General features: G+C 45.9%; 1 protein-coding gene across 1 annotated transcript; it reads left to right on the forward strand.

Annotated features, from left to right (window-relative positions):
* Nucleotides 1-4,881: 4,881 nt before the first annotated feature.
* On the forward strand, nucleotides 4,882-27,061 carry ALDH8A1 (aldehyde dehydrogenase 8 family member A1). Its single transcript, XM_050949733.1, has 7 exons — nucleotides 4,882-5,019; nucleotides 17,656-17,803; nucleotides 18,678-18,833; nucleotides 21,895-22,044; nucleotides 23,392-23,648; nucleotides 24,528-24,689; nucleotides 26,600-27,061. The coding sequence occupies exons 1-7, from the start codon at nucleotides 4,882-4,884 to the stop codon at nucleotides 27,050-27,052; spliced, it is 1,464 nt and encodes a 487-aa protein (XP_050805690.1). The 3' UTR covers nucleotides 27,053-27,061.
* Nucleotides 27,062-27,334: the final 273 nt, after the last annotated feature.

The raw sequence follows: 27,334 nt of genomic DNA on the forward strand, positions 1-27,334 counted from the left end.
TGCATATTTTCACATAGCCATCTACCCTCCTCACAGGAGGTACCTCCGGTTCGTAGCCAACCGCCAACGTTTTCAGTTGGCGGTCCTACCATTTGGCCTCTCTACAGCCCCAAGAGTATTTATGAAATGCATGGCTGTAGTCACTGCCCACCTCCGCCACCGTCGGATACATGTTTTTCCATATCTAGACGACTGGCTCATCTGAGGGACCTCTGAGGCATTGTCAAGGACCTTTTCCTACATCTAGGCCTGATGATCAATGCGGAAAAATCCACTCTGATTCCCACTCAGAGGATAGACTTTATTGGCGCCACCCTGGACTCCAATCTCGCCAGAGCCTGCTTACCACTGCCCTGGTTCCAGGCAATGGTGGCCATCATCCAGAGCCTGCAAGCTGTTCCATTGACTTCGGTTCGCACTTGCCTCAGTCTCCTGGGTCACATGGCAGCCTGCACGTTTGTGACGAAACACGCCAGACTGTGCCTCCGTCCCCTCCAATCGTGGCTCAACTCACTGTACCGACCAGGCAGAGATGCCATAGACATGATAGTCACCATTCCCCCAAGCATCCTAGAGTCCTTTGAATCGTGGCTGACCCCCTCCCTGGTGTGTGCAGGGCTGCCGTTCCATCCGCCCCAGCACTCTATGTCCCTGACGATGGACGCGTCATCTCTCGGCTGGGGTGCTCACCTCGGACATCTACACAGTCAAGGCCTTTGGTCATCTCAGGAGCTGGCCTTGCACATCAATGTCCAGGAGCTGAGAGCAGTCCGCCTTGCGTGCCAGGCTTTTCAGCAGCACTTGCAAGGCCATTGTGTGTCAATATTCACAGACAACACAACAGCCATGTACTATATAAACAAACAGGGCGAGACAAGGTCCTCGACCCTTTGTCAGGAAGCCATACGACTCTGGGACTTTTGTATAGCCCACTCTATAGACCTCATAGCGTCCTTTTTCCCGGGGGTTTGAAACACTCTGGCGGATCGCCTCAGCAGATCCTTCCTTTCTCACGAGTGGTCGCTTCACCCGGACGTTATTCTTTCGGTCTTCCAGAAGTGGAGATTTCCCTGTGTAGACCTCTTCGCGTCCCGCGAGAACAGGAAATGCCAGATATTCTGTTCCTTTCAAGGTCTCTCCCAGGGTTCGATAGCAGAAGCTTTCCTGATACCATGGACGACTCACCTGCTCTGCGCTTTTCTACCGTTTCCGCTCATCCACATGGTCCTGCTGAAAGTACGCAGGGACAGAGCCCGCTTGATCATGATCGGTCCACCGTGGCCCAGGCAGCACTGGTACACCATGTTGCTCAACCTGTCAATAGCCAATCTCATCCCTCTATCTCTTCACCCAGACCTGATAACTCAGGACCACGGCAAACTTCACCACCCAGACCTACAGTCCCTCCATCTCACGGCATGGCTCCTAAGTGGTTGACTTAGTCTGTGTTGCGTTGCTCTGCCCCAGTGCAACAAGTACTCGGGTAGCAGAAAGCCTTCCACTAGATCAACATATCTGGCCAAGTGGAAGCGTTTCTCATGCTGGTGTGGAGAGCAGAACATTCTTCCTGCCGAGGTCTCAATTCCCACCATTTTGAACTACCTCTGGTCTCTTAAATAGCAGGGCCTAGCGGTATCATCATTGAGGGAACATTTGGCGGCCATCTCTACCTTCCCCCCAGGGAAGAATGGCCGCTTAGTGTTTTCACATCCTATGGTATCTCGATTCCTCAAGGACTTGGAGCGCCTATACCCCCAGGTACGCCGCCCTGCCTCAACCTGGGACCTCAACCTGGTTCTTACCAGACTTATGTCGGCCCCATTCGAGCTGTTAGCAACTTGCTCCCTTCTGTACCTGTCCTGGAAAACCGCTTTCCTCATGGTCATCACATCGGCAAGACAAGTTTCCGAGCTTCGGGCTCTCATGGCGGACCCTCCATATACTGTGTTCCACAAGGACAAGGTGCAGTTGCGACCACATCCGGCCTTTCTCCGCAGAGTGGTATCGGCCTTCCATGTTAGCCAGGAGATCTTCCTTTCAGTCTTCTTCCCAAAGCCACATTCATTGCACAGGGAGCAACAATTGCACTCCCTAGACGTCCGTAGAGCACTCGCTTTTTATATCGAGCAGACAAAGCCTTTCCACAGAACACCCCAACTCTTCATCGCGGTGGCAGAGCATATGAAGGGCCTATCTGTTTCCTCACAAAGGATTTCATCCTGGGTGACATCGTGCATCCGCACCTGTTACGACTTGGCTCATGTTCCCTCGAGCCACGTCACTGCACACTCTACCAGGGCTCATGCTTCATCTGCTGCCTTCCTGGCTCACGTGCCCATCCATGAGATATGTCACGCAGCTACCTAGTCCTCGGTCCATACCTTCACCTCTCACTATGCCCTGGTTCAGCAGTCCAGAGATGACGCAGCCTTTGGCTCTGCAGTGTTACACTCTGCGACATCTCACTCCCACCCCACCACCTAGGTAAGGCTTGGGAATCACCTGGTACAACTGGAATGGATATGAGCAAGCACTTGAAGAAGAAAAGACGGTTACTCACCTTTGTAACTGTTGTTCTTCGAGATGTGTTGCTCATATCCATTCCAAACCCGCCCTTCTTGCCCACTGTCGGAGTAGCCGGCAAGAAGGAACTGAGGAGCTGTTGGGTTGGCAGGGGTATATATCCGGCGCCATGGAGGTGCCACTCCAGGGGGCAACCCAGCCGACCCACCGAGTGTTGCTAGGGTAAAAATCTTGCGACGAACATGCACGCGCCGCACATACACCTAACTGGAATGGATATGAGCAACACATCTCGAAGAACAACAGTTACAAAGGTGAGTAACCATCTTTTCCACTATACTACTATTATTTCTCAGGAAGAGCATGTCTTAGAGTTCTGTACATTTTGGGTTAGAACAGTGGTTTTCAAACTTTTTGAGCTGAGGCCCCCCTGCTGCCCCCTTTGAGTTATAATTTTTGATTGCATTCTCCCAATCCAGACAAAAAAAGACACAATATCTACCCCCTTCCTCTTCGGTTTTTCTGGGTTGGGGAAGGCATGTATGATGGTCTCTGGGAGCGGAGCCAGTACTGGGTGCAGAGGCTTCCGGGAGCAGAAATCAGCATGGACATGGCGGACGTTGACACTCACTGGCTTGGGTGGCTCACTGAGGTGAGTCAGGAGATGGAGGTGGTGCTCCTTTTCTGAGCCCAATCCTGTGGGGCAGTGGGTTGCTGCTCCCCCCAAATTTTCCTCTGCGTCCCCACAGTTTGAAAACCTCTGGGTTAGAAGATGATGGTAAAATGTTTCCAGTGGAACATGAGTCAAATATCTGGACACTCTGGGTAAATATTTAGCCTAACTGAAATGGGGCCAAGAGTCTACCCCCATCTTTTCCCTGTGTGCTATTGAAGATGGACTTGCAAAGCCCTAGCATAGTACTTAAAATAGGTCAATCATGGCTCTCTGAGGGCAAAGTGAAAGTATTGCTTGTGTGTTGTCTGTTTCCCAGTTCTTAAACAAAAAACGGAATTCAGGAGGATTTCCCAGATCTCTTTAGCTGGTAGCTTTAGGCTGTCCAGATTACTTTCCTTATAGAAGTATCTAACAATACTCTGTCTTAGGGATGTAGTTACAGAAAAATTCTAGGGATGAGCAATGCATCTCACACTGTTTACAAAACTGTCTTTGCAAAATGTAAAGCCGTTGTAGGATGGCTGCATGGGTATCCCTTATTTTGTAAAATGCGTGGTCTTTTGTGTGATTGGTGCATTACAAAGATGAAAAAAATTGTTCTTCCTAAAAGTGCTTTTATTACATTTAATGTGCTCTTTTTCCTTGGGTCCCAATCCCCATTTTACCCCTGGATCAGTGCAAAGTGGAGAACCCAGAAGTCCTGTGTACTGAATGATCTTTACCAACTAATTCCACTTGATCGTCTCCCCTGCCCCCTCTATTCCTATGAACACATCTTTTACGATAAAATACAAATGAACAAGTAAGCTAATCTGTAAATAAATCATATGTATTTGCTTTATACAAGTGAGGTAGTGGCCACACAAAGCCTGACTAACTGTTGTGCTGTTCGCATATATGCAACTTGTGGGGAGGTGCAGTCCATCTTTCCAACCAGGGGCTGAGGTGTGGGGGTTTCATTGCGTACCACTTTGTACCAGTCTGCATGCTGTCTAGGTACTTATCTAACCCTGTTGTTCTAGCACTGTTCATTGAATTTGAAGTTGTGGTTGTTGAGGAATACATTTTGAATACAGCAATATGATGGCTTGTATAATTTGATGACGGCGGATTTACTTATTGAAATAATCTGCACAGTTTGAGAAAAATCTCGGCAGACATTAACATTAGTGTCTGCTTCTATTTCTCAGGCAAGTAAAACAAAACTGCTTAAGTAAACAACAGAAGAAACTTCCTGATGGGAAGGTGTTTTATACTGGGGAATAGTTATGCAAAGGAAGGAGGGAAAGTCCCACTCCTTGTGAGATTTAGACTGAAAAAGAAGCTAGAAAATGTACTGGACGGGAGCAATTTGCTTTCTCTCCTCCCCTGCCCCCACTGTTTGTCCTGCTCTGTTCTAGTTTTAGCTCTACATCTCTTTTGTCCTGCCTTCAAGATTTTTGCTGATCCTGCCACCCTTCTTACATTACACAGAATATTCTTGGTGAGCCATAGGAAAAGCAACCCTTTTTCTGCTCATTTGTTTCTGTTGGTGCACAAGGGGTTATTTGTTGGGTTTCTCACTCTCACACTGGAGAGGGAGAAAGAAGGGGTGGAGCTCAGAGTTGTTGTGTAACTAGATATGAGACCAGCAATATAAGCTGACAGCTGAAAGAAATCACATATTAAGCCAGCTGCTGACAATGGCTGGCCCAAAGACTCTCTTAGTGTTGGAGAACTTCATAAATGGTAAATTTGTCCCTTGTTCCTCCTACATAGACTCCTATGATCCATCCACAGGAGACGTGTATTGCAGAGTACCAGACAGTGGCAAAGAAGAGGTGAGTACAGCAGTTTCACTAACAGAAGGTGAAGAAAAAATGGGAACATAAATAACATCAGTGAAGTTGTTTGTGGGGTGGAAGGTCGGAAAATCAGGAAGAGGATTGTCCTAGTGATTAATTGTTTAAATGAATAAGTTCTTAACATTACTACAAGGCCAGGTAACATTGCTCTGGGAACAAATCCTTTTTGTCACACTGTTCACTATTGAAGGCTATGGACCAGCTCCTCAGCTAGTGTCAATCAGTGCAGCTTCAATGACTTCACTGGAGGTACATCAATTACACCAGCAGAGGATGGAGTCTTGCAGATGCAGGTTGAAAGCAATGGTCACATCAGCAGTTTGCAGATGATAACACTGGAGTCAGGAAAAAAGGGGCTGTTCATCTCCCCTCCATGAACAGCTCTGGATACACTGTATCCAAATTAATATCTTCTCTCTTAATAGCTTTAATTTCTACTACTCTTTTAAAGGACTTTGCACACCAGAGCTCTTTCCATGAATAGGATCAAAATCTCACTGCCTTCCTGGGGTTTGATCTCTGCAGATCGATGTTGAGTGCTTAGAACAGGGGTAGGCAACCTATGGCATGTGTGCCAAAGGCAGCACAGGAGCTGATTTTCAGTGGCACTCACACTGACTGGGTCCTGGCCACTGATCTAGGGGGCTCTGCATTTTAATTTAATTTTAAATGAAGCTTCTTAAACATTTTAAAAACCTTATTTACTTCACATACAACAATAGTTTAGTTATATATTATAGACTTATAGAAAGAGACCTTCTAAAAATGTTTAAATGTATTACCGGCACACGAAACCTTAAATTAGAGTGAATAAGTGAAGACTTGGCACACCACTTCTGAAAGGTTGCCAACCCCTGGTTTAGAGCATTGATATTGCAGGTGAAAAGTTTAACAAATCGTTTTAGTGCAGCTGCATGAATGTGATTTCTGTATGGTGCAGTAGCCTGCTCCAATCAACGAGAGCAGAAATGCAATATTTCTTTTCGGCTCTGTAATTAATCTTTGCCGTATGTTTTTTGCCACATCAATTGTTAGGGTAACGAGACACTCATATTGGAAACTGCCATTTAGTTTATGGCAAAGCACCGTTTATAAACAACGAAATTAGAGGTGTGTACAATGTAATGCATTGGGTTCAGCAAGGGGACAGATGAACAGAAAGGAGTTGTATTACGCTCCAAGGACTTTCAAAATGTTGACTAATAAGTGCTCAATATTGTTTCATTTTCAGAATAAATGGTCTTTTTAAAAGACTTTTTACTGTACATGAATACCTCTTTCACATATGTATCAATCATGTTGATCTTGTTTTCCCTTTTCAGCAGAGACCTTTAGCACTATAATTTTGGTTGGGTAAATATTTGCAAGGTGCTGATAACTAATGGTTAAAGTGTAACCAGGCTGGCTTTGCTAGAATATGCTTAATGTAAAATCAAGTCAGTCCAAAACCTCTTTGTGCTCAAAGAATTGTTTCTTTCATGCATAAACACTACCTTGGTCCCCATTCTATTTATTCACATAAGTAGATGCACAAATAATTATAACAGTAACGGAGATTTGTGAGCATGCCAGAGGGACCTAACAAAAATAGGTTATGAGGTCATAGCAGACTAAATTCTAGATACCTAAGTGTAAGGTAATGCATATTTGAAGAAACACTAACTTCTCATTCAGTTTCCTGAGTGAGCTGCAGCATGCACCTTAGGAACTATACTTAGGCACCAAGCAACTAAGAAACGTTTTCTGCTTAGGCCTGTGGGCTGCTCAACAAAAGTGGGGAGGCTCTACAAAACTGGGAGCTAGGGGAGAGGCTAGAGTCCTCCAGTGGAAAATATTGAAATACCAGGTCCAGTTGCCTGCATTTTAGGAGAGATATTAAGACCATTCAAAATGAAAATAAGCATCTACTGTATTAGAATTCAGTACTGGGTCAGTGGCCATATGAGTAAGGCTATTCACATGTATAAGGGTTCGCAGGATTGGGCCCATATTCCCCACCAGACATGCGCACATATAAACATTCAAACAGCCAAAATCAAACTTAACCCTACTAAGTAGGTTATTCCCCCTCATTCACATACAGGAACACTGGTTCCCATGGACAACTAGATCTGGCAAAACCCCTTTATCCTAAAGGCTCTTGCCCTCCTACAATTCCTGATGGAGAGAAACAAATTTACTTTACCATGTGTACTTTGGCTAACATTTTAACATCCAGCTTTTTTTAAATTGTGCTTTGTCTCTGGTTTTTAGGCTGTTACTTCTATTTTCTTATATGAAGGAGGAGGGCAGGGAAGTATGTATGAAAATAAAAATAGATTTATCATTACATTTTGATTACACACATTGTCTGTCTTGGCTCAATTTTTGTTTTTTTCCTTCTCTCTCTGATTCTTTCCCTCAATCAATTTCAGTCTATTTTCTCTATAACTCTTTGCACCTTCCCCCTCACTGTATTTCTACCTCCGTACCTCTTCTTCCTTTTCCTCCTCTTCCTTTTTGTTTTCTCCTTACACTAAGTCCCTCCCACTTCCTTCTCCTCATCTCTCGTCCTTGCCCCCACATTTTTTTTTCTTTTCCACAGGCTGACCTCCCCTCTCGGCCTGGGAGAATCCCTCTGTAGTGCTCACACCCCATCCCTATAAAAATCACCAAAATGTTCAGGGAGAGGGGGATCTCTGGCTGCTACATGGGGCAATTAGTTCTGGATCAGGCAGCTTCCTCCTCTGATGAGCTACTGCACTGAGGCATACAACATGGTGTGGAAGTGGCAGCGAAAAGAGGAAATGGAGAAGCAGCCACAGCAGCAGGATGGCACCTAGTGGCGGAAGGGCGGAAGAGTAGGTTATTTTAAAAAAGGAGTTGGAGGTGGGACAATGCGGTCAAATGAATAGGGAGTCTTGAGCCCTGTGTTCTGTTTCTGGCTTAGCCAGTGACCTGCTGTGTGATCTTGTGCAGGACACTTCACTTCCCTGTGCCCCTGTTTCTTCCAGCCTTTGTCTCATCTGTTTAAATGGTAAGCTCATCACCTCACCATAATGTATGAAAAGGAACAGTATGTTACAGGGGACTTCGATTTAAATGATGCGTACTGGATCCAGTCAGCAGTTATGCAAGCAGTAGTAAAACACCATTAGAGTTCATAGAACATAATTTCCTGACATAAACTGTATTGCATCCAACCCAAGGCAATTCTATTTTGGACTTCATCATGACAGATAAAAATAAATTAATCATAGGACTGGAAGTTAGTGGTTACCTTGATACCAGTGATACTGACCTGATTACATTCAGTATGGGCAAAGAGAAGGCAGTCCCAACCTGTGTGTGCACGCGCCTTTAAAAAGGTCTAATTTTCTAAAGCTGAGGGAAATTGTCTGGGAATCATAATATAGACAAAAAAATGTGAATGAATATTGGCAACTCTTTAAGAATAGTTTATTAGATGGCCAAAAGTCATGAGTCCCCAATCAAGAAATGAAGCCCATTCTAATTCAGTGCCAAAGTGAAGGCAGTAATTAGAATTAAAAAACACCCTATAAGAAATGGATAAAAAGAGAAATTGATAGCAGTCGATATAAATTAGAAGCTATGAAGTGTAAAAAATAGAAAAGGGAAGCTTAAAGACACCAGAAAAATTCCATGGCTGGCAGAGCTAAGGACAATAAGGAATTTTTATATATACTAGGGACAAAAGAAATCCTATAAAAGATATACTCTCATTACTATATGGAGATGGTGAAATTGTTACTAATTCAGAAATATAATATTTTTTGTATTAGAAAAGAAGCAGTATATCATGTACTTATATCGTGAGGATGATGAACAAAGGATAATGAACAACATTAGTAACAAAGGAGGATGTTAAAAACGTCTGTTAGGGATAAACATTTTTAAATCAGCAGATCTGGATTAATTGCCCCCAAAAGTGCTAAAAGAATTGGCTGAATAGATCTCTGGCCTGCTGATTTTCATTTTTATTATATCTTGGAATACTGGAGAAATTCTTGAAGACTGGAAGAGAACTAATGTGCTAATATTCAAAAAGGGCAAGCAAGGTAACCCAGTACTATAGCCTGATATAAATCTCAGGCAAAATAATGGAAAAGCTGATGGGGGAATCAGATTTAGAAAGAATTAAAGGATAAGTATATAATTGATGTCATTTAACATGGTTTTATGGAAAATAGGTCCTGACAAGCAAACCTTATTTCATTCTTTGATGAGATTACAAGTTTGGTTGATAATGGTAAGTGCCTAGATGTAAAAGACTTCTGTAAGGCATTTGATGTAATAGTGTATGACATTCTGAATAAAAAATGAGCACTATACAATGTCAATAAGCAGACATTAAATAGACTACAAACTGGCTAACTGACAGATATAAAAAAGGTAGTCATCAATTGGGAATCGTTCCACTGGGGGTATTTTTAATGGAGTTCTATAAGGATCCGTAATAGGCCTGAAGCAATTCAAAATTTTCAGCAATGATCTGGGAGTAAATATAAAATCACTTCTGGTAAAATTTGTGGATGACACAAAGATTAGCAGAGTCAGGATAGGACAGTCGTGCAGAGCTATCTGGATTGCTGGCGATGCTGGCCCTATTCCAACAAAATGTTTTAGTACAGCCAAGTGACAGTAATATCTCTAGAGGTAAGGAATGAAGGCCTACCCAATGTGGGGCTCTATCTTGGAAAGCAGTGACTCTGAAGAGAATCTCAGAGGCATAGAGGGCAAATAACAATATGAGCTTCCAGTGTGATGCTGAGGCAAAAAGAGGGCTTCATAGATTCCAAGATCAGAAGGGATCATTGTGATCTAGTCTGCTCTCCTGTACCGCACCGAACTTCCCCAAAATAGTTTCTAGAGCACATCTTTTAGATAAATACCCAATTTTGATTTAAAAATGTCATTGAGGGAGAATCCACCATGACCCTTGGTACTTTGTTCCAATGGATAATTACTCACTGTTAAAGATTTACGTCTATTTCCAGCCTGAAAACTGGGCTTGCCCAGGATTTGAACACAGGACTGCTTAAACCCTAATGAGACTCATTCCCCTAGACCAACAAGCCATCCGAAGCTAGGGTGATCCTTGCATATATAAGTAGAGAAGAAGCACACAGGCATAAGGGGATGATTTCACCTCTATAACCGGCGTTGGTGATACTGAGTCAGGAATCCGGTTCTGATGTCCACATTTTAAAAAGGATGTTGAATAAATGGAGTGGGTATAAAAAAAGAGCCACAAAAATGATTTAAGTGCTGGAGAAAATGCCTTACAGTGAGAGACTAAAGAAGCTCAGTCTGTTTAACTTATCAAAAAGAAGACTGTGAGGTGACTGGTTTACAGGGTATAAGTACCTACATGGGAAGAAAATACCAGGCATTAAAGGGTTGTCTAATCTAGCGGAGAAAGGTATAACAAGAACCAATGGCTGGAAGCTGAAGCCCGACAAATGCAAATTAGAAATAAAAATTTGTGCCTTGACAGTGAGGGTGATTAGCTATTGCAACAAACTACCAACTCCATCTTTTGATGTCTTCAGAACAAAACTGGATGCATTTCTAGAAGACAGGCTTTAGCCAAACAGGGCTCAATATGGGGGTAACTGGGTGAAGTTTAAGAGCTTGTGATACGCAGGAGATCAGAATAGATGATGTAATGGTTCTGTATTATCTTCCTCCTCAGAGGTTGGCAGAGGTCAGACAAGGTAATGGGGGAGGCACGGCCTCAAATGAGGGGCCTGCATCTGCAAAATGTACTGCAGTGTTCCTAGAAGGAACTGAGAGAGGCTGTGTACTGTCCTGGGCACCTCACATTAGTAAGAATGAAAAACCCAAGTGCTTTGGAAGGGAGAGAGAAATTCTCTTGGTTTGGGGCATAAGTGAAGTTCCAAATGATAGGATTAGCATGAAACTTTTTGGGGCAGGTTATTCCATAACTGTATTGCTTGCACTTTCCTCTGAAGCATCTTGTCTTGGCTACTGCTGGAGACAGAATGGTGCAGTGGATGGCCCATAGGTCTAGTCTGGTATGGCAACGCGCATGTTCTTCTTCGAGTGATCGCTCATATCCATTCCAGTTAGGTGTACGCGCACTGCGTGCACGTTCGTCGGAAGACTTTTACCCTAGCAACACTTGGTGGGTTGGCTGGGCGCCCCCTGGAGTGGCGCCGCTATGGCACCAGATATATACCCCAGCTGATCCAGCCACCTCTCAGTTCCTTCTTACCGCCCATGTCGGTCGTTGGAACAGTGGAGCGCAGCTTAGCTGACCTCCACTTCCCGAGCTACTCGTAGTTTCTTGTTCGTTATTGTGTATATAGTTATAATCCTTTTATATATATATATATATAGTTATAGTTAGTTAGTTAGTTACTTTAATAGCATAGTTAGTTTAGTAATAGTTAGCGGGGTTCGGGGATTAGCCCCTTCCCCGGTGCCGGGGCCTATGCCCGGCTCACCAGGTTTCAAACCGTGCTCTGCCTGCCACACGCCGATGCCAACAGGAGATCTGCACTTGAAGCACACTTGGCAGCTAAGTGCCCCATTTGCAAGGCTTTCAAGCCATGAACAAAAAAGGAGCTTAGACTTAAACAGCTCCTCATGGAGGCGGCTCTAACCCCTCCACCCTTGGCACCGAGCGCTGGTCAGTCAGTGAGCAGAAGCGCCTCCTCAGCACCGGACTGCACCGTTACAGCCAAAGCCTCTCGGCACCGGATGTCGCTGGCACCGAAGTCGGCTTCACGCTGCTCCCTCTCCCCGAGGTTGAGGAAGGCCAAGACTCCTGCTGCTTCGGCACCACCCGCACCGCAGCCAGAGAGTGCGCCTAAGTTGGATCGCCCGGCGCCAACATCCACAACGGCACCGACTAAGTCAGCACCATTGATTCCAGTCCCACAAGGGCCGTCGAGTACGGCGCCTGTTAGCTCCCCGGCGCGTGCCGCGGTAGAGCTCACCATACCGTCCATGCCAGGGACGTTCTCAGCGGCGAGGGACCTGATCGCCTTGACAGACTTGGCACTGCCTCTACCCCTGGCACTGCAGGTGTGGGTAATTCAATCCATAGGCAAACCAACCTTGATTAGACCACCCTCTGTCAGCACAGCGGACCGGCACCGCTCATGATCGCTGTCCCGCAGATGCTCCAGGTCCAGATGGCGCTCCCGCTCTCGATGCCACTCGCAGTCCCGGCACTGTTCCGCTACACGGTACCAGTCAGACTCATGGCACCAATCGGTATCCCATTCACTGGCTCACTACTTACGGCACCGCTCCAGATCTCGGCACCGCTCCAGGCACTGTGCCTTCCGAAGCCATTCACGGTGCCGGGGTTCGAGATCTCGGTCGACCTCCCAGCACCGATCTGGTCGCAGGTCCCGATCTCGCTCCCGGTACCGATATGCTTCCCAGCACCGGTCCCTGATACTTAGTGGAGCGAAGTCCGTTGGAACATCTGCCCAAGGCTTCTCCGCTCCTCCATGGCCATCCAGACAGGTCGTCCCACTCGGACAGCTACTACGCCCAAGACCACGGTTCGGATGTGCCCACCAGAGTTTTCCAAGAAGCCCAGTCTCAGGACCCGAGACCTCACCAGTGGTCCTTTTGGACACCTTGGGCTTACCACCAGGCCCAAGGTGCTCTGTTAGTTCTGGCCCACTCTGCTTCGTCAGAGCACCGAGCACCAGAGGCCACAGTTAGCCATCCTCCTCCACCTGGGACAGAAGAAGCGCTAGTCCACCCACCGGTTTCCCCGGTACCGCTGGAGCAGGACTGGCGCAAGAGCAAGAGGCCATACAGGACCCGCTCGTCCCCAGCATTTCCTCTTCTTCCTCTCCAGATGAGGCAGTGGCAGGGACTTCCTCCTCAGGGCTGCCTCCAATAGACCTAAGAGCCCATCAGGACCTCCTCAGGAGGATAGCGCTCAACATGGACCTCCAGGTGGAGGAGGTCCCGGAGGTCGAGGACCCTGTAGTGAGCATCCTGTCGGCGGATGTGGCTTTGCCCTTCATCAGGACCATCCAAGCCAATGCCGCCACCTTATGGCAGTCCCCAGCCTCCATCCCCCCTACGGCAAAGGGGATCAAGCATAAATACATGGTACCCTCTCGGGGGTACAAGTATCTGTATGTCCACCCTGCTCGCTAGTTGTCCAATCAGTCAACGAGAGGGAGGGCCATGGCCAACAGGCGCCAGCCCCAAAGTCAAAGGAGGCTAGGTGAATGGACCTACTCGGCCGCAAGGTGTATTCGGCAGGCGCCCCACAGTTCCGGGCGGCAAATCAGCAGGCTCTACTGAGCCGATATAACTACAACACCTGGGTGGAGGTGGGTAGATTCACAGAACTACTCCCCCCGAATTCGCTGCTTTCTTAGAGAAAGGGAGAAAGGTGGCCAGAACCTCCCTCCAGGCTTCACTAGATGCGGCCGACTTGGCAGCCAGAACTCTGGCCTCCGGTATCACCATGAGGCGCATCTCATGGCTACAGGTTTCCAGCCTCCCACCGGAGTTACAATATACCATCCAGGACTTACCCTTTGATGGTAAGGGTCTATTCTTGGAGAAGACTGACCTCAGGCTACAAAGCTTGAAAGACAATAGAGTCATCATGCTTTCTTTGGGCATGCATACATCTGTGACCCAACACAGACCTTTCCGTCCCCAGACTCACTGCCCGTACTTTGTGCCCAGACACAGGCAAGACTTTAGCAGACGGCGCAGGTGGGGTGGGCGTAGACGCCAGTCAGGACCCCAAGGGGGCCAAAACCACGGTCCCGCGAAACCACCAGCTGGACCAAAGTCTGCCTTTTGAAGGTACGCCCGAGGACGGAGTACCAGTTTCAGGACAGAATCCTTTTCCTCTCTTCTCCAACCGCCTCTCCTACTTCCTCCTGGCGTGGTCCCAATTGACCTCAGACCTCTGGGTCCTATGCACGGTGAAACAAGGATACCACCTCCAATTTGTTTCAACCCCGCCTTCCCACCCTCCAACCCAGTCCCTCTTCAGGGACCCCTCTCACAAGCAATTCCTCCTACAAGAGGTGCAGACGCTCCTTGCCATAGGAGCGATAGAGGAGGTACCAAAAGGCGAAAAGGGCAAAGGGTTTTACTCCCGTTACTTTCTGATCCCCAAGTCGAAAGGAGGCCTCAGGCCTATCCTAGACCTGCAAGGCCTCAACAAGTTCATGATAAAGTTGAAGTTCCACATGGTCTCCCTGGGGACCATTATCCCGTCCTTGGATCCTGGAGACTGGTATGCTGCCCTCGATATGAAGGATGCATACTTTCACATCGCCATTTTTCCTCCGCACAGGAGATATCTTTGTAGCCAACTGTCATCATTTCCAGTTTAAGGTCCTTCCCTTTGGCCTCTCCATGGCCCCAAGGGTGTTTACAAAGTGTATGGCCATAGTCGTCGCACACCTCCGCCAACGTCGGATACACGTATTCCCGTATCTGGACGACTGGCTCATCAGAGGGACTTCTGAGACACAAGTCACGCAACATGTAGGCATTGTCAGGGACCTCTTCACACACTTAGGCGTGATGCTCAATGTGGAGAAATCCACCAGAAAGGCTAGACTTCATAGGAGCTACCCTGGACTCCAATTTAGCCAAGGCCTACCTATCTCAGCCGCGGTTCCAGACAATGGCAACAATCATCCGAGGTCTGCAGAACTTCCCAACGACCTCGGCTCGCACCTGTCTCGGTCTCCTAGGTCACGTGGCTGCCTGCACATATGTGACCAAATATGCCAGGCTCCGCCTTCGACCTCTTCAAACGTGGCTCAATTCAGTATACTGTCTGGGCAGGGACCCGATAGACACAATATTCACCATTCTCCCGAGCACCCTACGCTCCCTCGACTGGTGGCTAACCCCCTCCCTGGTATGTGCAGGGTTACCGTTCCATCCACCCCAACCCTCACTGTCCCTGACGACAGATGCGTCATCTCTCGGATGAGGGGCTCACCTCGGACACCTTCGTACCCAGGGCTTCTGGTCATCGCAGGAACTGGCGCTTCACATAAATGTCCGAGAGCTGAGAGCGGTCCGCCTGCCGTGCCAGACACTCCAGCAGCATCTACACGGCCGTTGTCTCAGTGTTTACAGACAACACAACGGCCATGTATTATATAAACAAACAGGGAGGGACTCGATCTTCCCCCCTCTGTCAGGAGACCATCCGACTCTGGGACTTCTGCATAACCCACTCGATAGACCTGATAGCGTCCTTTCTCCCAGGGGTTTGGAACACTCTGGCGGATCAGCTGAGCAGATTCTTCCTGTGTCACAAATGGTCGATAAGAGCAGACGTTATTCATTCGGTCTTCCAGAAGTGGGGCTTTCCCCACATAGACCTATTCGCCTCTCACATGAACAGGAAATGCCAAACGTTCTGCTCCTTCCAGGGTCTTTCACCGGGATCAATCTCGGACGCATTCCTCATGTCGTGGAAGCACCGGCTGCTCTATGCTTTCCCACCTTTCCCACTGGTTCACAAGGTTCTGATAAAACTCCGCAGGGACACAGTGCACCTAATCATGATTGCGCCAGCATGGCCCAGACAGCACTGGTACACCACACTGCTCAACCTGTCCATAGCCAGCCCAATTACCCTGCCACTCCACCCAGACCTCATAACGCAGGACCATGGCAGTCTCCACCACCCGGACCTGCAGGCCCTTCAGCTCACGGCGTGGCTACTGCATGGCTAAACAGGTCGGAGTTACGCTGCTTCGCTCTGGTACAACATATACTCCTGAGTAGCAGAGAGCCTTCCACTCGGTCAACATATCTGGCCAAGTGGAAACGTTTCTCCTGCTGGTGTGAAACGCAGAATACTACTCCCTCTGAGGTCTCGATCCCCACTATCTTGGACTACCTCTGGTCCCTTAAGCAGCAGGGCCTGGCAGTATCTTCTTTGAGGGTGCACTTGGCGGCCATCTCCACATTCCATCCAGGAGAGAGTGGCCACTCCGTGACTTCTCACCCTATAGTTACTAGATTTCTCAAGGGTCTGGAGCACCTCTACCCCCAAGTACGCCACCCTGCCCCTACTTGGGACCTCAACCTAGTCCTAAGCAGGCTTATGCTTCCACCATTCGAGCCGTTGGCAACTTGCTCGCTGCTATACCTGTCCTGGAAGACAGTTTTCCTAGTAGCCATTACATCGGCCAGACGAGTCTCTGAGCTTCGAGCACTTACGGTGGACCCACCGTATACTATCTTTCACAAGGATAAGGTACAGTTGCGACCACATCCGGCGTTCCTCCCTAAAGTGGTGTCGGCCTTCCATACCAATCAGGACATCTTCCTTCCGGTCTTCTTCCCGAAGCCTCATTCATCCCTATGGAAACAGCAGTTACACTCCTTAGATGTCTGTAGGGCGCTCGCTTTTTATATCGATTGGATGAAGCCCTTCCGTAAATCCCCCCAACTCTTCGTTGCAGTGGCTGACCGGATGAAAGGCCTACCTGTCTCCTCCCAGAGGATCTCCTCTTGGGTGACAGCGTGCATCCGCATGTGCTATGACTTGGCTCGTGTTCCCTCAGGCCATCTCACTGCACATTCTACCAGAGCTCAGGCTTCATCAGCCACCTTCCTGGCCCATGTACCAATCCAGGAAATATGTCACGCAGCTACCTGGTCCTTGGTCCACACCTTTGCTTTGCATTATGCTCTGGTCCAACAATCTAGAGATGATGCAGCCTTTGGCTCAGCGGTTCTGCACTCTGCCACATCTCACTCCGACCCCACCGCCTAAGTAAGGCTTGGGAATCACCTAACTGGAATGGATATGAGCAATCACTTGAAGAAGAAAAGACAGTTACTCACCTTTGTAACTGTTGTTCTTTGAGATGTGTTGCTCATATCCATTCCAAACCCACCCTCCTTCCCCACTGTCGGAGTAGCTGGCAAGAAGGAACTGAGAGGTGGTTGGGTCAGCTGGGGTATATATCCGGTGCCATAGTGGCGCCACTCCAGGGGGCGACGCAGCCGACCCACCGAGTGTTGCTAGGGTAAAAGTCTTCTGACGAATGTGCACGCGGCACGCGCACACCTAACTGGAATGGATATGAGCAACACATCTCGAAGAACAACAGTTACAAAGGTGAGTAACCGTCTTTTTCTAGACATGTCAGGAAACTGGAAGGAATTTGTGGAAGCACCACTGCAACGGTTAGCCAGATGAGAGGGACTGACATACAGGAAAGATTTTAAAGAACTAAATATGTTTCATTTGTTTAAATGACTGGGACAAAAAGAAAAGAGAAGTAACTTGTCACAGAAAAAAATGGAAGGCTGTAAGCATCAAGAAGTGATAAAAAGGAGTATAACTAGAAGAAAGACGAGTGTTAAATTTTAGGCAGTGTCAAGAAGAAATGCCCTCTTAATGATGGTTAGATTGTGGGTTGTCTCTTGAGAACTTTGAGGGATGCCAACGGGACACACTGCCTGAGACTATAATGTAAGGCAGGAACAGTCTTCTGCAAGGACAAACTGACTCAAAAGATCTTATTCTCTCAAATGTCAATGGCTCTATTGATTGTTTCCCCCCGTGAAGCACTCTTGAAGTTTGCCATCTCTGCTTTATTCTTTCAGGTAGAAATTGCAGTCACAGCTGCCAGAGATGCCTTTCTAAGCTGGTCCTCCAAAAGCCTTCAGGAAAGATCTCAGATAATGAACAAGTTAGCAGACCTGATAGAGCATGACCTGGAGGCATTTGCACAAGCAGAATCAAAAGATCAAGGTAAAGGCACAATTTGTCCATCTCTTTGGCTGTCTGTCCCCAAATGAGGTTATGGAGAAGGAGAGTCTTGTTAAATATCAGGACTGAGTCACAATGGCCAGGTCCTATTCTTGACTCTAATGCAGGCTGTCGGTGTGATTGGGTCGGTTAGAGCCAAATTTTTGAAGTTGCCACAAATTTTGTGTGCCTAACTAGACAGTCCTTGGGTTTGATTTTCAGAGGTGTTATGTTTCTAAAGTTGGGCACTCAATACTAGAGGCTGGTTTTGAAAATGTGGGCCTCTTAACTCCTCCATGCCTCTGTTTCCTTCTCTACAAAATAAGGATGGCAATTCCTGCGGCACAGAGGGGCTGAGATTAATTTAATCAATATTCATAAAGCACTTTGAGGTCCTCAGATAGAGGATACTGCCAAAGAGCAAAGCATTACCAGTCCTATGGAGGTACTATAAAATCATCTATCTAATCTATAGTGGTAGTGGTGCCTAGAGGCTCCCAGACAAGAATCCAGGACCTCATTGTGCCAGGCACAATGTGTGCACACACAACAAAAACATGGTCTCTGCCCCCAAATTTCTTATCATCTAAATGTCTGTTTACGCTATAATTTATACTTATGCTAATCATGATGCTTTCCAGGCATCTAATTGCTTCACCATTTATCATCACCAACAAAGTTCTTCCCTAGGTAGTGGGTAGGAATCCTAGTTCAGAGCTCCAGTTTGATTTGGAAGCTCTTCAGGGCAGATGCTTGTCTTCCTGTGTGTTTACAGCAGTATGTACACTTATGGCATTATATAAATACGTTAGTTTTTCCCCTGAGAGAAAGTGCATGACAATGACACAACAACATGCTTGTTACTTTTCTCTTTCAGGAAAAACAATTACATTCGCTAGAACAGTGGACATCCCACGGGCAGCATACAACTTCCGGTTCTTTGCATCTTCTATCCTTCACCATACCACAGAATGCACTCAGATGGACTACATGGACTGTATGCATTACACCGTGAGAACTCCAGTAGGCATTGGTGGGTATTCTCAAAGGACAAATGCTGAAAAGCTTGGCAGATTGTCTGCCAAGAGAGGGGAAAAATATAAGAAAAAGGGGGGCCTTGAGCTCTGCTGCTTATTTTTTTAACTTCAGGCAGCATTTTCAAGGGCAGAGGGAGAAAGGATTATCATAAAGTTAATGTTTACTGCTTCTAGATCCCATGCTAAGCTTGGATACTCCACTGTGCACTCTGGCACCTGCATACCGCAAAATCAGTGAACAATTACAACATTTATCCTAAAAATTTCCTTCTTCCCACAGTAGGACATTTCCCATCCTCAAAATCTTCTGTGGATTGGTCCAGGCTGAGGTTGATGGTAAGGTGGAAATTGTTGAAATCCAGGTAGAAGCTACAAGCTGTCAGGAACAGTATCCCTCATGAGGCCACAGCATGCCGGGTGGCTAAGCTTTGTGACTTTGTCCTCAACCACAACCATTTAAGATTTGGGGACAACTTGTACCTTCAAGTCAGTGGCACTGCTATGGGTACCCGCATGGCCCCACAGTATGCCAATTTTTATGGCTGACTTAGAATAACACTTCCTCAGCTCTCGTCCCCTAGCGCCCCTCCTCTGCTTGAGCTACATTGATGACATCTTCATCATATGGACCCACAGAAAAGAGGCCCTTGAAGAATTCCACATGGATTTCAACAATTTCCACCCCACCATCAACCTCAGCCTGGAACAGTTCACACAAGAGATCCACTTCCTGGACACTACAGTGCAAAAAAGTGATGGTCACATTAACACCACCCTATACCGGAAACCTACTGACTGCTATAGTTACCAACATGCCTCCAGCTTCCATTTAGGACACATCACACAATCCATTGTCTACAGCCAAGCCCTAAGATACAACTGAATTTGCTCCAATCCCTCAGACAGTGACAAACACCTGCAAGACCTTAATCAAGCATTCTTAAAACTACAATACCCACCTGGGGAAGTGAGGAAACAGATTAACAGAGTGAGACGGGTACCCAGAAATCACCTACTACAGGACAGGCCCAACAAGGAAATTAACACCACCACTGGCCATCACGTACAGCCCCCAGCTAAAACCTCTCCAGAGCATTATCAACATTCTACAACCTATCCTGGAAAACGATCTCTCACTCTCACAGACTTGGGAGGCAGGTCAGTTCTCGCTTATAGACAGCCCCTCAACCTGAAGCAAATACCAGCAATTACACACCATAGAAACACCAATCCAAGAACCAATTCCTGTAGCAAAACTCGTTGCCTACTCTGTCCCCATATCTACTCTAGCGACGCCATCAGAGGACCCAACCACATCAGCCACACCATCAGGGACTCATTCACCTGCACATCTACTAATGTTATATATGTCATCATGTGCCAGCAATGCCCTTCTGCCATGTACATTGGCCAAAGCGGACAGTCCCCATGTAAAAGAATAAATGGACATAAATCGTACATCAGGAATGGTAACATACAAAAGCCAGTAGGTGAACACTTCTATCTCCCTGTACGTTCTATAACAGATTTAAAAATAACTATTCTTGAACAAAAAGACTTCAGAAACAGACTTCAAAGAGAAACAACAGAAATAAAATTCATTTGCAAATTTTACACCATTAATATGGGCTTGAATAGGGACTGGGAGTGGCTGGCTTATTACAAAAGCAGTTTTGCCTCTCCTGGAATTGAGAGTGGACTATATCTACCCTGATTGATTTGGCCCTGTCAACACTGGTTCTCCACTTGTGAGGTACTCCCTTCTCTTCATGCATCTGAAGAAGTGAGGCTTTTTTACTCAGGAAAGCTTATGCTCAAATAAATCTGGTAGTCTTTAAGGTGCCACCGGACTCCTTGTTGTTTTTGTGGATACAGATTAAAACGGCTACCCCCTGATACTTGACACATTTAAATCCATTATTTTTGGAAAGCTAGCCACAAGATGGCACTGTCACTTCAGAGAATGTTTGAATATATGTGTTGTTTTAGAGCTATATGAATAATGGTGCAAATATTTTTATATCAGTTTGATTATTTAATACATTTGTCTAATACATTTGACCTGTTTAGTTCTCTTCCCATGAGCAATTGAGAATCTGAGTCTTACTGACCAAAAATATTCACAGATATCAAATTGTAAATTCATTACACATGCTTGTGTTGGAACGCTGTTCACTCATTCAATCACAAGAACGACCATACTGTCCATCTAGCCCAGTATCCTGTCTTCCTACAGTGGCCAAAGCCAGCTGCCCAGAGGGAATGAACAGAGCAGGTAATCATCAAGTGATCCATCCCCTGTTGCCCATTCCCAACTTCTGGCAAACAGAGGCTAGGGACACCATCCCTGCCCATCCTGGCTAATAGCTATTGATGGACCTATCTAGCAACAAGGAATATCACATGACCAATCACAACTAAGCATCACAGCTTGGGTTTCAAATATTTGTGATAAATACACAAAGTAAAAATATTCATGAAGATAGTAATTGAATACATTTAAATAGCACTGCAATTTGAGGAAGTCAGTCTGTTTATTATTATTCTGGACTAAATTCATCAGGTAAATTATTCATTGTGCATGATGCACTCAGCTCTAATGTTTGACAAGAGCCAGAAGTGGCAATCGATGCATATTTGTTAAACAAAACAAAACAAATTTCAATTTGCATATATCATTGATTTGTGAATTCTGAACACCTGGACCTGTCTGTAGAGCATGAAAGAGCTCCTACTGCAATATCTCTCTGCTACGCTGGGACAAAAGTACAGCAAAAATCAGTTGTCCAGTTGAGGTGGTCAAATATATTTGCACTGTAAATGTTTGGCATAGTTTAGGCAGGTTATTTAGAAGGTGTTGGCCATTAGAAATGGCTCTGATTGTAGGGTTCACTGTACCATTAAGAATAAGGTAGAGGTGTAAAATTTCCTTCATTGTCCTGCCATACTGAAACTTTGACTTCCTTCAGGGTAGGAGATGTCAAGCCTGGGCATCAGATTCAGATCTCCTGTCCCAATACATGTGGCCTCTTGATTTTGTCCTTTTTTCCTTTGTAGCTGGTTTAATAAGTCCTTGGAATTTGCCACTTCACTTGCTGACCTGGAAAATAGCCCCAGCCATTGCATCTGGAAACACTGTCATCGCCAAGCCCAGTGAGATGACATCTGTCACTGCTTGGATGATGTGCAAACTTCTGGGTAGAGCAGGTAATTTGGAAACACCTTCGGCACAGGGATCCCTGCTGTCTGTTGCCTCCTTTCGTGCAGAAGTTGGAAGGTGCACAGTGAATGAGGCAGGGGATTGCGGGAGGAGAAAGGATAATCACAGGGTTAAGGCAGTTGAATTCTGCCCTGGAGAAATGACTTCTATCCCAGTCTCTCTCCCATATCTTCCCTCCCCCTGCCACCATCTCCTCATCCCCATCTATTCCCTTCACCTCACCTCTGCATTCCATTTAGGCTGTTTTTCCCTACAAAGTGCTTGGGTGCCAGCAGGACAAACATGGAGAACATAAGAACAAATCTGTCTGTTCTCAGTTCCTGTGCCTGGTGCCTCATTGATCCCGGGTAGCTGGGAGCAGCAATTGCAGAGAAAGCACTGCTCTACCCCTGCATCCCCTGGTTGAAGCATGCTCAGTACAGATGGAAGCTTCAGAGAATAGAGCTGCCAAACTCTAAGGCTGTGTCTTCACTAAGAAAACCTGGCTACTTCCAGTTAACTAACACGAAGTAAAATCCTAGTGAAGACAAGGCACTTAGTGGTCCTCACACAATTAACAGGTCAAATTAACACCTAGGCTACCCCATAGTCTTCAGTTCAACCTGCTAACTTGTGTGAAAGCTGCAAACACCCTTCTCTTCACTGATTTTTGTTCATGTTAGCCAGCTTGAGTGAAGAATACACATTTTTTTCCTAGTAAAGATTTGCAGTTAACAAGCCTCCACTGACCGTGTGCAGTCCGTGATTTTTCAGTGTCTTATAACTTGTCCCGATGGGTGCAGTTTTTCACAGCACCAGCAAAAGGCACATTTCTGACATCAAAGGGACTTCCCTGCCAAATTTCAAGTCCCTCTCCCCAAGTATGTAGGCACTAGAACTTCCTGAGAAAATGGTTGCAGGAATATCTTTAACATGGGCAAAACAATGAGTTTTTTTTAATTTTCAGAAATGGCTGAACAGTTTTTGCTGAAACATTTAAAAAAAAATGTATCAGCCTAAAGCAGACACCCAACATGGAAAATTTCAGACCTAATGGTGAAAGTTTGGCATAAGTTATAGCCCACTGAAAACTAGGCCTTCTAATGGGAGATGTCAGGCAACCGTAACTATTGGCAGGGCTACCAGCTCCACCTGTAGTAATACAAGAACAGAGATTAAAACCCAGTAGTTCAATGTTTTATCTAGTTATTTCTCCTATTTTGCTCAACCACTCTTGAAGTCAAAGGCATCCTCATTAATGTAGTGCTGTTAGTAGTTTGCTGGGGGGAGTGCAAAATTAACCTAACTACTTCCAAGTAAAAGACATGAGTGTTTTGTGTGTTTGTTCCCATGAGGAATCCCACCGGGAGTGGTGAACATTGTGTTTGGAACTGGCCCCAAAGCTGGGGAGGCTATTGTCTCCCATCCTGAGGTGCCACTGATCTCCTTCACTGGAAGCACACTCACGGCCCAGCATATCAAGGAGAGGAGTGCCCCACACTGGAAAAAGCTTTCTCTCGAACTGGGAGGCAAGAACCCTGCAATCATCTTTGAGGATGCTAATCTGGACCAATGCATCCCTACCACTGTGAGATCCAGCTTTGCAAATCAGGTAAAGGGAGATGCTCCTCTCTTAAACTTCTTACATATTAAGTGTGTAAAGAGCAATGTGTGCCTATGAGTGCCTTTGTGCTTGTCTGACTCTTAAATAGTCAAAGGTATTTTATTAAGATTCCATATCATTAGCAGAATGCAAGTAGAAACTTATGAAGCTGATGTTTTCATGATCCTAGCAGTAGAGAAACAATGATAGTAAATAAAATTATCTTCTATAGTGTCTTTCGTTCAAATATTTCAACAGACTTTACAGTCCTCCATAGGAAGCAAATTACTTATCATCCTAGAAAGTCGGTAAGTTATTTATCTAGATGGAAACAATTGAGAGATGAGGTGACTTCCCCAGAATCCAATGAATTTATACAAGAGAAAGGAATAAAACCCAAGAATTCCAGTCCACTGATCCAACTACTAGATGCTCCCATTCTTTGTCAACATCTTCAGCAATGATCAACAAGCCTATGAAAATTATTTCAGTGGGTGTGAAGATAACTTGGCAAGTCAGGAAAAAGAAGCATTTCCATGATGTCACGGTAATGATCATTCAGACATGGCAAGTAATATTGCTGTGAGACGTGATGGGGAGGATAAATAACCAAGACTTAATAATAAACTCAACAGTCAAGATGTCTACATCCCTTACTGAGTGACCATGTGATTTTATTATTGTCCCCGTGTCCTCTTTCTCCCCTTCTCCCCTCTAGTCTGTTTAGGATTCTCAATTTTGAGTGTCTTCAAATTTAGTTTGGGCTTTTTATGGGGTAAGGATTGTCTTTACATGTTTTGTGAGGGGTGTAGCACATTTCTGGGCACTCAGAAGTATCAGTATTGCAACAATTAACAGTATCTTTGTTTCTCTCCTCATGTTTAATAGGGTGAAATCTGTCTTTGCACCAGCAGGATCTTTGTTCAGAGGAGCATTTATAATGAGTTTTTGAAGAGGTTTGTAGAAGAAACCAGAAAGTGGAAGGTTGGAAACCCCTCAGATCCCACAACCAGTATGGGGGCACTGATAAGTAAAGAGCATTTAGAAAAGGTAACTGCAGAGGAAATCCTGCCTGAACTATAGTCACATTTTAGAGATCCAGAAAAGATGATTTGTATATGACTGGGGCGAGGACCGTGTCATCTTCTGTGTTAGTACCATGCCAATCACACTCTCATTTCCCCATAAATGATCATTAAAAAGTGTCTGATAATTAAGGTGTCTGCTGTGTATGGGTTAGGTTCACATCGCCCTAGGAAAAATAAAGTCTGCAAACAAATAATTGTGAACTAAGTGATCAAGCTGTTGTTGTGAAAGTACTTAAATGAATCTAACAGTGCCAAATCAGGCAACATCTTCATTGTCTTAAGTCTTGGGCCCATAGCAATGACTTATTTGCCTCATAAAACAACGTGCATTTAGTTTGCAGCATATCTGATTTATAATGCAACTCCTGAGGAATGTAAAAGGAGAGTTTATCTGGGATACCGAGTGGCTCTGGGGATATTGGTAATGGTATATACATGGAGACTTGTAGTCCACAAGTTCCAGGAATTCCACTTAGGCCATGAATGGATGACAGTAGTTACCATCTGCTGGCTGCTGGGTGGTTGAAGTGAAATGAGTATAATGGGCTCAGTCAGTGTTCTGGAGATCAGGTGTCCATATCACAAAACCCACTGACGCAAATGGCATGAGCTGGTAACATGCTGACAATCTCACACAGAAGAGAAGGTTCAAATAGGCTGAGAGACTGATCTCTTCCTCTGGGCCCTAGTGCTGGGCCCTCCGGGTCAGTGATGAGATGTATTGGTGGATTACCCTACGCTGTCACTGCCTATGCTATACCTGTTCTGTGGCTACATGGAGGACTTAAGTCCCAGGGAGTCTCTCTGGGCACCTTTCAGGGTTTCTTTCACACAGAGCATTTAAAAGAAAGGAGCAAAAAACAAACAAACAAACAACTCAGTGATTTATCTGTGGAATTCCTAGAGTGGGAGAAAGCACCCAGTAGTTTCAAAGCTTTAGAACAAGATCAATAGCATGACCTGTATGCTCAAGATAGTCTATGATAGCAGCAACCACATAAATTGTTGTAATGGTTTATTGATCGTGTTTTCTGTTGTGCTCATCACTGTAGCATCTGAGTACTGTGACAACATGTAGTGAGCTTTCTTGTATGCAGGGCCGGCGCTTCCATTAGGTGACCCTAGGCAGTCGCCTAGGGCGCCAGGATTCGGGGGCGGCATTTTGTGCGCTCCCCAGGGGCGCACAGGAGCTTCCGGTTCCACTCCCATCGCGCCGCTGAAGAAGGGCCTTCTGCCGACGTGCCGCGGAAAACAGCGGCAGGCAATTGAGCAGCTCGACTGCTGCTGTCACCTGCGGCATTTCAGTGGAGGGTCCTTCTTCGGCAGCGCGATGGGAGTGGAACTGGAAGCTCCAGCGCGCTCCATGGGGAGCGCACAAAATGCCACCCCCCGAATTCTGCCTAGGGTGCCAGAAACCCTGGCGCCGCTCCTGCATGTATGGTAGGAAAAGATAATCACTCTCATGTGAGACATGGGGAAACTGAGGCAAAGAGATGTGGTGTATTGCCCAGGGTCATAGAGGAAGTCTGTGACACATAAGGGATAGGAGCCAGGTCTTCTGTGCTTTAATAATGTGACTATCATTCCATCCCTTCAAAATGTATTTAGAGGAAGGAATAAATTCATGTTTTGGCTTGCAGGTTAATGAGAGAAAAGGAACAGTTTACTTGCAGGGGAAAATGCTCTGACTTCTTTTTACATATACTTGTCTGCAAAACCTAGGGAACGAGACCCTGTCATTGGCAGGGGGAAAATGCTAACATGGATCAGTGGGAAATGCTCCTAGATTCCCTGTTGATTTATCCATATTGAAAGTGTGCATTTTACAGCATTTTCAGTCTCCCACATTGATTTTTACCTTCCCTCACCCAGGTAAAGAATTATGTGAAGAAGGCTCGAGCTGAAGGGGCTAGAATTCTCTGCGGAGAAGGAGTGGATTCTTTGGCTCTTCCAACTGCAAATCAGAATGGCTATTTCATGCTGCCTACAGTCATTGCTGAAGTCAAGGATGAATCCTGCTGCATGCAAGAAGAGATCTTTGGTCCTCTGACGTGTGTGGTCCTGTTTGATACGGAAGAAGAAGTGATTAAAAGAGCCAATGGTGTCAAGTATGGCTTGGCGGCCACGATATGGTCAAGCAATGTGGGGCGAGTTCATCGTGTGGCAAAGAGACTGCAAGCTGGCCTGGTGTGGACCAATTGCTGGCTAGTCAGGGAACTGAACTTGCCGTTTGGTGGGATGAAAGCCTCAGGGATAGGCAGGGAGGGAGCAAAGGCGTCTTATGAGTTTTTCACTGAGGTAAAAACCATTACAATAAAACACTGAAATTTGCCCATTAAGTATTTAAACAACCGACATTTGTGCTTACAAGTGTCTCTGGGATATACCAAGAGATCATGGCCTGTTTATAATTAATTTCTATAGAAATCCATTTGTTGACAAATACCAACTAAAGCTTAAGATGCTCAGCCCACAACTGGCAGCAGAGAAAGTAGATTCTGTATCCTACCCAAGCCACAAACCTGATTCTCAGGGTTCAGGGAGATCTTGAGGATTCCTAAGTTAATTCACCATCTCTTTCTCAAGCTAGTCCAGTAAAAGGTATTA

Source organism: Gopherus flavomarginatus, chromosome 4 (assembly GCF_025201925.1).
Source record: "Gopherus flavomarginatus isolate rGopFla2 chromosome 4, rGopFla2.mat.asm, whole genome shotgun sequence".
Taxonomy (NCBI): domain Eukaryota; kingdom Metazoa; phylum Chordata; order Testudines; family Testudinidae; genus Gopherus; species Gopherus flavomarginatus.

Bases quoted from the DNA above. Each gene is read 5' to 3' on its own strand.
- ALDH8A1 (XM_050949733.1), top strand. From the start codon at position 4,882: ATGGCTGGCCCAAAGACTCTCTTAGTGTTGGAGAACTTCATAAATGGT. The intron at 18,834-21,894 runs GTGGGTATTCTC...TTTCCTTTGTAG, and splicing joins GAGAACTCCAGTAGGCATTG to CTGGTTTAATAAGTCCTTGG. The intron at 23,649-24,527 runs GTAAAGGGAGAT...CATGTTTAATAG, and splicing joins GATCCAGCTTTGCAAATCAG to GGTGAAATCTGTCTTTGCAC.